The sequence below is a fragment of the Columba livia genome, chromosome 5 (genome assembly GCF_036013475.1).
Source record: "Columba livia isolate bColLiv1 breed racing homer chromosome 5, bColLiv1.pat.W.v2, whole genome shotgun sequence".
NCBI lineage: Eukaryota > Metazoa > Chordata > Aves > Columbiformes > Columbidae > Columba > Columba livia.
The window spans coordinates 67,634,291-67,646,415 of record NC_088606.1 but is presented as its reverse complement, the minus strand read 5'-3'; the positions used below and the strand labels follow the sequence as shown (position 1 = coordinate 67,646,415).

Here is a 12,125-nt window from a genome sequence, read left to right as displayed (position 1 = left end):
AGAGCATCCCCACCACGGTGCAGGTGAGGAGAGCTCAGCAGGTGACAGAGAGGACATGGGGCAGCACAGGGACATCCTTGGCCCATCTCGTGAGCAGGATCCCCCTGACCCATGTCCCTTTTCACCGACATGCAAAAGACGAATCAGACTTTCCTTTTCTTTCTGAATTACTCACAGCTCTTTGTAGTTGGCATCGTACAGAGTCGCCCACTTGTTCTGCTGGTGCGGCTGCCACTTGATCGACTGGTAGTTGGGATCCAAGTAGGAGCCGTTCAGACTGTCGTTATCTTGAATCAGGCCTGTGGTGAAGGGGAAAATACTGATTTTAATCCCTCTGACGGAGTGTCCGATTGGGTAAGAGCGGAAGGAAGCAACTAGTGTCATCTGAACATTGCCAGCGGGCACAAGATTTGGGCCAGGATGAACCCACTGCCCTGCTGTCCCTTCCTTGGGGTTCCAGATGGGGCGAATCCCCCTGGCTGGCACTGGGGGTTTGCATGCTGGGGGTATGAAGGGAAAGGAAGAAAAAAGGGGGGGCAAAAAGCCCCGTACCTGGTGAAAGCGCTCCCGGCTGGTGCCAGGGAGGCGTTGGGGCTCGGTCGGGGTTGAGCGGCACGGACCCCATCCCCGGCTCCTGCTTGATCAGCCCGTTGAGCATCTGGGCGTTGAGGGTGTTGGGGGGTGACTCGGAGTGTTTCCGTTTCTTGGCGGGGTGCACCGGGAGGCTGCGGGGACCGCGGGAGAGCACAGGCTGAGAGGTGGGGAGGGAACAGCCCCAAGACCAGGGAAAAGTGGGGATCTCACAGAAAATCCAAAACGTTCACGCAGGGAGCCACAGGCTCTCCCAGCACCACCACCCACCCGCCCCATGACCACCAAGCTCTGTCACATCCGTGGTCTGAGCCCCGTCTTTGTTTTCCATCACTGAGCCCCAAGCTGTGCACCACAAACCCCCGCCCCACACTGGCTCATCTCCACCTCGACACCTCTCCCAGAACCAGAGCACACACTCCTTAACTTGCCATTAAACCCAATAACTTCGCTCCTATGTTCTGCAGCCCCCCACCAGCCGCCCCTTCCCCAAACCACACAGATTAATGCCGAAAAGCCCCGGATCTTACTCTGCCCCGTGTTGCTGGAGCAGCTGGTGCAGCATCTGCGACTGCTGGGCATGGTGCAGGTCGGCGGGCGCCATGGGGGGCACCCCATAGGGCGGCATCAGGGGCTCGGGCTTCAGGTAGAGGTCCCGCTGCAGCGCGGGGAAGTGGGGGGCGTGGGGGTGCGGGGGCGGCGGGGGGCCCTGCAGGTGGGGGGGTGGCGGCGGCGGGGGCGGAGGAGGAGGAGGGTGCTCCAGGCGGGAAGGGGGGGTCACATGGCACATGTTTTCGGGGGTCATAGTCCGGAGGAGGTGAGGATCTGGAAAATGAGAGAGGAACAGAGGTCAGAGCGGCGGGAAGAGGTGTGTGGGGTGTCCTGAGCACAGGTCCTGCACAGACCCGGCTCCTCTGCCCCTCAGCCATCTGGGTCCTGCTTATCTTCTCTGGGCTCCACAGATTAAGAAGGACATGGAATTACTGGGGGGAGTACAGTGAAAGCTACAAAGATGCTGAGGGGTCTGGAGCATCTTTGTGATGAGACTGAGAGAGCTGGGGCTGTTGAGCTGGAGAAGAGAAGCTGAAAGGGATGTGATCAATGGATCAATATCTCAGGGTGGGTGTCAGAGGATGGACCAGACTCTGTTCAGTGGTGCCCAACGCCAGGGTGAGGGGCAACGGGCACAGACTGAAACACAGGAGGCTCCATGTGAACGTGAGCAGAAACGTCTTTGCTGGGAGGTGCCAGAGCCTGGCCCAGGCTGCCCAGAGCGGCTGTGGAGTCTCCTCTGAGACATTCAACCCCCTGGGATCCTGTGTGATCTGCTCTGTGACCCTGCGTGAGCAGGTGGGGCCGGGAGCTACAGAGGGACCTTCAGCCCCAACCATCCCGTGGTTCTGCAACCCAAAATTCAACGGACAACCAGGTCCTCAAGCTGAGGGACAACAGGGAAGATTCCCACGGACGGACATGGGAACAAGCAGAGAAAGAAGAGACAACATGAATTACCCTGGTGAGGATTTCTGGGGGGGCACTTGCTGCTTGTTTTTCTTTTTTAATTTAAACCACAAGGAAACTTTGATCTCTCCAGTTAAATAAACAAAAAAGGGATGATATTCAAATGGGATCCCACCTTTCTCCTCCTCTATTTGAACTGGGTACCACAGCCAGGCCATGACAAGGGGTGATTTGACTAGAACACCATCAAAAAAAGCTCAGTGTGTGGAGGGACATGCAAATCCACCCCTTTCTGCAGCTGCTCATCCTCCAACCAGCCCTGAGCTCCTTGCACAGCCCAGCCGAGGGCTTTAACTGCAACCAAAACATTTTTGGAGGCTAAGAGCAAAAAATAAAGTGCATGAAGTCAAGCAACGTGGTTGAATCCCTCCCAACATGCTTCGGGAATGACCAGAAATAAGTGATTAGCTTTACACTGCACAAGGTGTAAAGAAGAGAAGGAAACTGCAAAGAGAAGCAGCTTTTCACCCAAAACGTGCTGCTTTGGCAAAAACGGAACCCTTGCGCAGCTGATTCTGCAGGTGAAGAAATGCAGTGAAAAAATACAGGGAAATGAAAAGAATCATCAACTTCAGTGCCAGAGGTGTGAGAACTGAGCTGTGAGCAGATCCACGCAAGGACATCTGCGCGCAGGAAAACCTCCGTGCTCGAGATTTGACATACGAAATGTTTCAGAAGGTGCACGATGAAGGTGAAGCTTCATGTGGAACCTCAACATTTCTCCTGCATGGAAGTCCTTCCCTCCCATCCCGGCTTTAAAAGAGAAGATCTCAACTCCCCTGGGCACCAAAGAAATGAGGGACAGACCCATGGGGTATCTGGACACCAAGGGGTGCAAACGGACGGTGACTTTGCAGGTGTTTTAAGTGCAAGACAAGCTGCTCCACACCCCTCCGTTGGCGTCTGATTAAGCTCAGCACCAGGAAAGTGTGGAAAAAACACATCCAGGGGCTGTCCAAGGCTGTCACAGGGGATGGGACGTGGAGGGGACAGAGGGGACAGTCCTTGCCAGGCTGCTCCCCAAGCAGGTGCCACCAGACACTGGGCTGGACGGACTTTGGTCTCAGAACAACCGGGCAGCGGTTGAGGAACGAGGCCAAAGCTCTTGACCAGGAATCAGAAAACTCCTCCCGCTGCGAGGTTTGGGAACGTCAAATGTATTTACGCCGAGCCCTCCTATTGAAGGCTGGGCCGCTTCCACCCATCCTGCTGCCTCCAGAGCCTTCTGCTGCCCACCAGGATCTCCACTCGCACAGGTGACATCCCTGGGATGACAGGTGACATCCCCGCGATGGACTATCTCTGCTTTTCAGCCAGGTAGTGATGGTAGTGGGCAAGACATCACGTCTTCACCATGTCCACCGCACATCACACCTTCCACGGGCTCCCAGCCCGGCTGGGGAAGGGCCCGAGGCATTTGCCAGACGCAGGACCCACATTCTGGGCTCCCAGATCCAGGGTAAAAAACAGCTCTGGGAATTTGATCTTTCCCTGGCGAGGACGGAGCTGCTTTGGGGGGCTCCCCGAGCTCTCTCCACCGTGAGCAACCCGGCCTCTTTGTTATATTTAAGGAAGGGCCAGGAGGAATTCCAGGGATTTTTTTTTTAGCAAGATAAACAGAACTCTTGACCTCTTCCATCAAAAAACAGAGCAGGCGCTGCTGCTGGTGGGACTGGGCGGGATGGGGAAGAGGCTGCTGTGCCCAGGGAAGGGGGCTCGGAGGAACCTGCCCTCCTCACCAACGAGTTTGTTCCGCCAAAGAGCAGCGAAGGTCATCGGAGGAACCAAAGAACACGGGGTGGCTTCCCCAGGGCAGTGACACTGGGGGGGGACCCAGCTCTGTCTGCCCTTTGCACGGGGAGCAAAGACCCCCCGGGACCCACTGAGGGGAGGAAAAGGTTGGAGAAGGAACTTACTGCAGAACGGCGGGTTCATTTCTGCCTCCCCAAGCCGGGCTCCATGTCAGGGACAGGCTTCTTGCCTTTCGCTCGCCCGCGGCGGAGGGCAGGACGAGGAGGGTCGTGGGGTCCACATGCCGCCCCACTGGGGACACCCCACGGCGCCGGTGTCCCCCCGTATCCCCAGGCTCCCACCTCGCCTTCTCCCGTCCCCTCTCCGTTCGCTCTCCCCCCTCGCAAAGACCAGCAGCAGAACAATAGGCGAAAGTCTGGGGATATTTACTAACTGATAATCTCCCCACGTATTGCAGCCGCCTGTTTTCTCCCGTCTGATAAAGATTTCAGAGCCAACCACTTGCACGGAGCAAATAGGGGGAGGATGTGGGTTTGGGGTTTGGATTATTACGCTTTTTTTCCTCTTTTTGAAGCACTTACCGTTCACCTGCTGAGGGGAATAGGCTTCGGATCCCGAGTCGGGGGGAGAATCAGGTAAAGTGCTGCAAAGCAATGGGAAAAAGAAGGGAAAATAATTTTAAACCAGTTCCCAGTACAACCAAGAGGTCCAGTTGGATCAAAGCGCTCTCCAGGTTCTGGTTGGAAATCCCGGGGTGATGGGATCTGTCATAGCTGTCACTGTCACCCCGCTCCCCACGTGGTTCCCCGGACCTCAGGAGCAGGGACAGACACTTTGGTGACCTGCTGGTGAGACCTCCAGTGAAAAGACGCTGAGCAGGGATGTTCTGTGTGCTTCCCCACGGGTAAATGGGTAAAACTGGGCTGGGAGCTGGGATCTGATGCCCAAAAGCGAAGGCTGGGAAGCCCACAGGACGGATTCTGCCCTGTGACCTGCACGGACCTGAGCACCAGCACAGCTGCTGGCGACACCTCCAACCCCACCGGGATCTATCCCTGACTGCAAAATACAACCAAATGAAAAGGGGAGCTCTCAGGTGCCTTCTCTTTCCTTATTTACCTCCAGAAGCTGGGCTCTTCAGCCATTTCCAAATTCATCGCAACCAATTTTTCTTTGGTTTTTCTTTCAGTTTTGCAGCCCCTCCCCACACCTCCCGCTGCAGCACGAGCTCGGCCACCGCGCACCTTCAGGCCAGGGGAAAGCCTTCCACCGCCCTGGTGCACCGCGGAAGGACCTGCCCATCTCAGATACCAGCTATTCTCCAGCAACGTCTTGGAGATCAAACACATGGAAAAAATGGAAGCTCTGCTCCCGGCCAGACCGAGCCACGGTCACCGCAACCCAAAGCTGCAGCAGGGAGATGTCTGCAGTAAGTTCTGGCCCATGGAGATGTTTGGGTTGGAGATATCTTGTCTGTCTGTCCACAGCTGCTCCATCACCAGTGACACACAGCCTCAGCAGGTGTCCGCAGCCTCGTAACTCAGCAAAATCTGCTCCTTATAGGACAAATGCACCAGAGGAGCCCACAACCCCATAAACCAATTCTCTGTCTAGCAGGAGAGGGATGAGGTAGGGCAACCCCGACAAAGAGCCATCATCATCCTCCACCTCCACCTGGAGCACCTTTCCACCATCCCCTCCTACACTTGGTCTGGAGCATCTACCACCAGCCTTATTTCCAGGCTCCTGGCCATGACTTTGCACTATATTTCTTCTGAATTTATCAGGATTTGTGCCTCGGCAAGCCAAGGTTTTGCAGAATTCACATCAGGAGGTCCTGCAGATACGCCCAGCACAAGCGAAGGGTTTGTTGGTATCCAACACGTGAGATATTGCTCCTCCAGGAAAATTCTGGTACAACGGGGAAGAATAGTTCTGGGATGCTGGAGAAAAGCTGCCATCAAAGCTGACGCAGTTCATCTACATCCAAACCGAGGTCTCCACCTCCAACAGCAAACGATGATCCTTCCTTGTGACCCCTCTCACCCTGGAGAACGTCAGGACACGACAACCCATCACGTCATGTTTTTGGCCATGGTTCCCCCTAAGCTTTCTTGGAACTCAGGAAGGGAGAACTCTCTGGTTTGGGAATAAAATAAGGGCAGATTTTGTTTCAGCTTGTCTCTTGCTGGAAGATCTTTCCAAGTTCATCCAAAGTCACCTCAGTGGGGCTGGTTCAGCGTTTTGGAAGCTCCCACACCTGGGAATCTCCAGGCCATACTTGCTGACAACACTAGAGGGCACAAGGACAAGGGAAAAAAGCCAGACAGGGGCTTGTAGATGTCCAGGGGCCATCCTGTCCCCTCACATCCACCCTCTTCCATGGAGGAAGGGGCCCAGCTCCTCCTGGTACAAACTATTGCGGATGCCTGATGACTTTGTGCACTTTGATTTTCATCTGTCCAGCTTCAGATCATCTTCTTCCCACTCCCCTGTGATGGGGGGACAGCAGCAAGGACCAGACCCTGCTCAGACGCCACCTCCTTCTTCTCTTGAGTGAAGTATCTACAACATCAGGCCAATGGAATTACATCTCATTTAATGAATTGTCTTCTGCTGGGATAGCTATGGGAACATCCCGGAGACTGAATTTTGTGTCATTCCAATTTATTCTTTGTCTCTTCCTTCTTAAAAAAAAAAACAAACACTACAATGCTACAATATTCTCCCATCATGCATTTGTAGATGTGCAGATGTGCAGCATCCCGGTCACCCAGAGCTGATGGCTCCACCACCACCAGCAGACGTGGGGGATGTTACTGAGCCTCTCAAACTCAACACAGACAAGGTCCAAACCAAACAATCTTTTGGGAAACTTCAGCACCTACACTTGTAAAAAACCATCCCTCTGTGAAGCAAGAGCTTAATGCAGATGGACGCTGCCAGCAGTGGAGGCACCATGGGACAAACCACACCAACCCTCCAGGTGCCACCAGCCTGGAGAAGGACTTGTCCCACCATCTGCCCTCATTCTACCACCCCAGCTCCACTTACCCGGGTGCGTAGGAGGCCTTGGGCTCTGATTTGATTGCAGGGACCACGTTGTTTAGGCAGTGGCCACCAAGGTAGCCCTTGGGCACCACCATGCCATTGTTGTTGTTGCAGTTGAGGTGAGCACCGTAGGCGGGTCCACAAGGGTTGGCCAGATGAGGCCCATGTCGGACTGGGAGCTGGTTGCCCGGGGGCGGAAGGTGGAGGGAACCGCTGGGAGAGGGGTTGGTCACATTGGAGATGGAGCTGGCGAGAGGCGCGGTGATGGGGGTCGAGCTGGAGGGCTGGGGGTGCGCGGGGATGTCAGGGAAACAGCTGCGAGAGAGAAGAGGATAACCTCAGCACAGGGACAACCTCGGCAGAGGGACAACCTCGGCAGAGGGACAACCTCGGCAGAGGAACAGCAAGACGGTACGTTCTGCCCACCCTTCCCAGCCGTGCAGCAACAGGGATGGAGTCACCCAGGTGCTCTGGGACACCCAGAAAACAGAAAACCAGGCAGCATCATGGTGGCACCAGCAGGAGCATACAGGTTCCACCAGGGTGGGTGGCACTGATGCAACCCCAAGGGTTTAAAATCCACTGTAAAGCCCAGGAGTGCCCAGGACACCAACCCCAAAGCTCGTGAGGACACCAGGATCTGCTCCAGCTGACACACCAGCACAGGGAGGTCACTTTGTCACGTCAGCCCCAAAGGTCCTGCTCCCACCCTGTGTCCCCCACCACCGGGGCTGCTCCCCCGGCTTTGCCAACACTGGTGCACAGAGGGAGACCTTCCCTTCTCCACACTCGGGTTGTGCTGGGATTTAATCTTTCACACCGAGCTCCCAGTGCTGGCTTTATCATTGCTCAAATGAAGGAAAAGTCTTTTGTGGTGTCCTCAGAGAGGGGAAAGAGGGGACATGAGAGACCAGGGAAATTCAAAGGCAAGGAGCCAGGAAGCAGAACTGGAAATGAGTAAGTAAGAGAGCAAGGAGCAATAAAGCAGGACTCCAGGAGGGACGGAGGCACAGTGATTTCCAAACAATTCCTCAAATTGCAGGGCTGGAAACTGCTCAGTATCACCGCACCAAAAACAATAGTGAACGCTGTTCCTGCTGCAGAGCAAGGGGGGCACTTACATATCTGGCGAGTCCTCCTTGCTGATGTACTCTTCCAGGATGCTGGTGTCGATGTTCGATGGTTCCAGAGCTCCATTAATGTCGTGGCCTGCGAGGGGAGAGCAGGTGGAAGCGTGAGCTGTGAGGAGGACACGAAAGGTCTTTGCTTTGCAGGTCAGAAACACAACCGGACCTCTGCAGAGTCAAAAACTGATCTGAGAAGATCTGCAGATCCTTCAGTGTAAGGACCACCATCTGTCCATGGGTACGTCCAGGGCAGTGCTGGAGTCACCATCCCTGGCGGGTTGGACAGACGGAGGTGAGGTTCTCAGGACATGGGGCAGTGCCGGGGGTGGCACATGGTTGGATTTGGTGATCTCGAGGGGCTTTTCCAACCCAAATGATTCAATGATTCTATCCACATCTCAGTGTAAAAGCAGACAGATGTGGCGTGTGGACAAGCCATGGCAGTGACACCACCCTGGAAGCTGGACGTGCCAGTGGGGTTTGTCTACAGCCATTTTCAGGCCAGGCTCTGGCTCCGGGACACGGGGCCTGCTCAGGACCAGGCTCAGCACACATGGGAGAAGGGAGAACATGGGGTTAGGCCTGAGCTCTGCAAGACACAGCTCCACACAGCACCAGAGCCAGGTCTTGCCCAACCAACCCCAACAACTTGGCACTGATGGGGCCGGCAAGAGCTTTGCCAGAGGAACCACAAGAGCCACCGGTCTCGCCGGGGAGGTTTGCAGGCAGGAGGAGAAGGAAAGATGGTTTCCATCCCTTCGGACCCGTCTCAGCTTTGCCGAACACACTGGAGTTTCTCTGCTGCTGCCACAAACAGCTCTGGATCAGCTCCCGACACCGCAGGAGGCTTCTCCACCTCGTCTCCTCCATGGAGAAGCCATGGACGTCCCTCTCCTGTCTCCCATGCTGCTGCTCCTCCTCCCCTCTCCTGTTCTGGGGAAGCTGGGCTGGGTTTTGTTGACAGAAAGCGCTTTCTTTATCTGTCTCTCTCAAGTGGGAGTCTGCAGCCTTCTGGGGTCGGTGCCAGCCCTCGGTGCCAAAGACACTGCCAAGAAAAGTGGAAGAGAAAACCCAGCTCCCCGCCAGCTCCCCCAGCCCAGATAACGAAGCCGGCCCTTCCTGAAAGGGAAAAAAGCACCACGACGACGTGTCCCTTGTCCAGGAGAAGACCCTGACCCCAGCTCCCCCTGCAGACCACGGCCCAGGGAAAGGTCAAGCACTGAACCGCAAAAAAACCCCAAACGGGGGATTTCAGCCCAGCCCGGGGCCGACTGCGGCTCTCCCCTCTGCAAATCCCTTTCATACCAAGGGAAGCGAATCGTCAGACATAAATCCAGCCAGGAATTCTGCCAAACGGACGGGGGGGGGTGTGTGTATGTGTGCACAGGGGGGATCTCTCCCTTAGTAACGCTGGAGAAAGGGGAAAAAACCCGGGTAGCGTTTCCCGTGCAAGATTCCTAACCCTTTGTGCACCACATAGAGCCTGGGGACCTGGGGACAAAGGCAAACCACGCATTGTGGTGAGAAGAGGACAGGGCAGGTAGGGCCTGCGAGGTCCCCAGTTGTGCCAGCACCTTGCTTATAGAATCATTTTGGGTGGAAAAGACCACCAAGTCCAACCATTAACCCAACCCTGGCACTAACCCATGTCCCTGAGAACATCACGTATGCAGGTGCAGACCCCATGTCAGCAAAGGGGGACACCTCTGGGACAGCCACATCTTCTCCTGAAGCTGCAGTGACGTGGTAGCGACCACGGCGTTATCCAGGTTGGAGTTAGGGTTGACTGGAAGAGCTCCCATGGGTGCTGGTGTCCCTCGCTCATCCCCCTGCCACAGCCTGCTCCCGACACTTCACCATTGCTCTACAAGAAGCCGCTCCTTGGCCACCGTCACCCTCAACATCAGCCAAAACCCTTCTGCTGGGGGTGAGGACCCCTTGCTCTTGGCCAGAGAGTCCACACAATAAATCACACAACACCTTTGGCAAACACCCACTGCAAAAATGATCAGAAAACTCGTCCTCATCTCAAGTTCTGGGGTCGGGACCCAGGTTCAAAGAAGAAAAAAAGAGAACAAAAAAAAGGCACTTTACCAATTTTGCTGCCTTTCCACAAACTACTGAGCCTGGCCATAAAAGGTCTCAAGATGTTGCACCCCACTGGGTTTCCCCCACAGCTCCAGTCTCCCGCAGCTTCTCCACGGCAGAAGAGGAGCTCAGGACCTATCCAGAAACGCCCTCAAATCCAGCGGTGTGCTGTCATTTCCTATTTCTTTGCTACCTCATCTTAAAAGGCACCTTCAGGAGCCCTCAGCTGAGACCCTGGGGGGAGATAAGCGCCGTGACGTGAGAGCTGCATCAGCTGCCGGGGGCTGAGACGCGATAACAGCTGCATGTGTGCCCGCTAAAAATCAAAACACTTTCCTCTGCTTGGGGACAGAGGCACCTGCAGCAGCTGCAACAAACCGGGGTGTCAGGGCTGCACGAGGAACGTCCCACCGCCTGCAGCTCTTACCAAAAGCCAGCTTAGGTGATTAATTAAAAAGCTAATACTTCTCCATAGAGTCACGAGCTCCTAACGACACTAACAAGGCGCCCTCCCCCTCCAAAGGGGGATTAGGAGGGAGCAGGACGGCACCGAGGAGGGACCCTGGGGAGCTGGACGTTCGTACAGCTCTGAATGAGACGGGTTCCCAGCGAAAGAGAAATGGAGGAGCTTGGGGAAGCTGCTGCTCTTTCACAGCTCCTTCAGTTGGTGCTGCTGCAAAAACCCCTGAACTCACCAGGTCCCCATGTCCCGTCCTCCTCTTGGCCCCCGTGTCGCCACCCACACCGTGTCACCCCTCCACCTGCTCCACGTTCCAAGCCCTCCCGCGCAAAAGGCTCGAGGAGATCCCCCAAAAAGTGAACTTTGCCCGAAGAACGAGACGTTAAACCCTTGGCACCCTCCTCGTGAGCAGAGCTGGGTGAGCGGAGGCCCCCGTACGTGTGAGAATGTCAGGAATCCCAATGTTTGGACTGGTTTTCTCTGCCTTCCCCAAACCTCCCAACACCGTCGACATCCAAACGGAGATGCTTCCCGCGCCGCCACCTCCTCCCTGCCCCAGCTCCACCAGCCTGTCCCTCCTGGGGACATCCTAGGGACACCCTCTTGCCTGGGGAACCTGCTCCCCATCCTGTTTTTAGGTGCTCTGGCACATCCCGCTGCCCAGAGATGGGCACGTGGCTCTCAAAGAGTTAACGGCATCCGGCCCCCGCGGGTCGTCATATTTACAGGTCTGAGAGATTAAACCCAGAATTTACCTCGAGTGATAGGCTGATAAGTTTATGGTATTTCTATTTATAACAGTCCCTCCCCCCCAACTATTCTTGCTCTGTTGCTTGTCTTCTAATCACCCCTAATCCTGCCTGGGTCACCCAGGGGTGGGAGGAAGGGAGCGAGCTGGAGAACTTCATCCCGGGCTCTGCTAACGAGAACCAGATGTGGGAACCTGGAGATGACAATGAGGTCAACCATCTTCAGGGGCTGGGGAACATCAGCGAGGGGTGGGGGGACACCAGTGACCAGGAGGAGGAGAAGCAGCTGTGCCAAGCCTGGAGCATCCCTGTGGCACTGAAGCCACATACCAAGGAGGTGAATCTTTTTTCAGGGGGGTTTGCAGACCTGAATTACAAACGAAGCCCCATTAAGACAAAGGAAAAGCTGTAGACCCTGCCAAGCCTGCCTGCCACACGTCTGCATCCCAAAACAGGTATAAGAGATGTCTCCACCACGGGCTGCTCCGAAAGTCTGGTTGTTTCTCCAAAAAACGTGCCAGAAGTGCAGCAGATGTCTAGTGCTGTCCCACATTCACTTCAGACAGGACAAGGAGAGCTCCAGCAGCACTGCGGTGGCCAAATCTCCCTCCCCGCTGCCAGCACAGCAGGGATGGGGACAAGCACCTGCAATCCCAGGGATTTTGCAGTCACAGAATCATTTTGGGTGGAAAAGCCCTTCAAGATCAGAGTCCAACCATTCCCCCACCCCTGTCCCTGCCCCATGTCCTGAGAACCTCATGTCCGTCTGTCCAACCCTCCAGGGAT

At 55.5% G+C, this 12,125-nt stretch overlaps 1 protein-coding gene across 3 annotated transcripts in view; it reads right to left on the bottom strand.

The window, feature by feature from the left end:
- MYRF (myelin regulatory factor) overlaps positions 1-12,125 on the bottom strand; it is a 53,543-nt gene that overhangs the window by 21,362 nt on the left and 20,056 nt on the right. For all 3 annotated transcript variants that reach the window (XM_065066347.1, XM_065066348.1, XM_021282500.2), the window contains exons 2-7: positions 8,037-8,124; positions 6,919-7,230; positions 4,446-4,507; positions 1,122-1,416; positions 553-725; positions 176-299 (exon numbers count right to left, since the gene is read on the bottom strand). In XM_065066347.1, the coding sequence (XP_064922419.1) occupies positions 176-299; positions 553-725; positions 1,122-1,416; positions 4,446-4,507; positions 6,919-7,230; positions 8,037-8,124 (1,054 nt within the window). The remainder of the gene's footprint in view (positions 1-175; positions 300-552; positions 726-1,121; positions 1,417-4,445; positions 4,508-6,918; positions 7,231-8,036; positions 8,125-12,125) is intronic.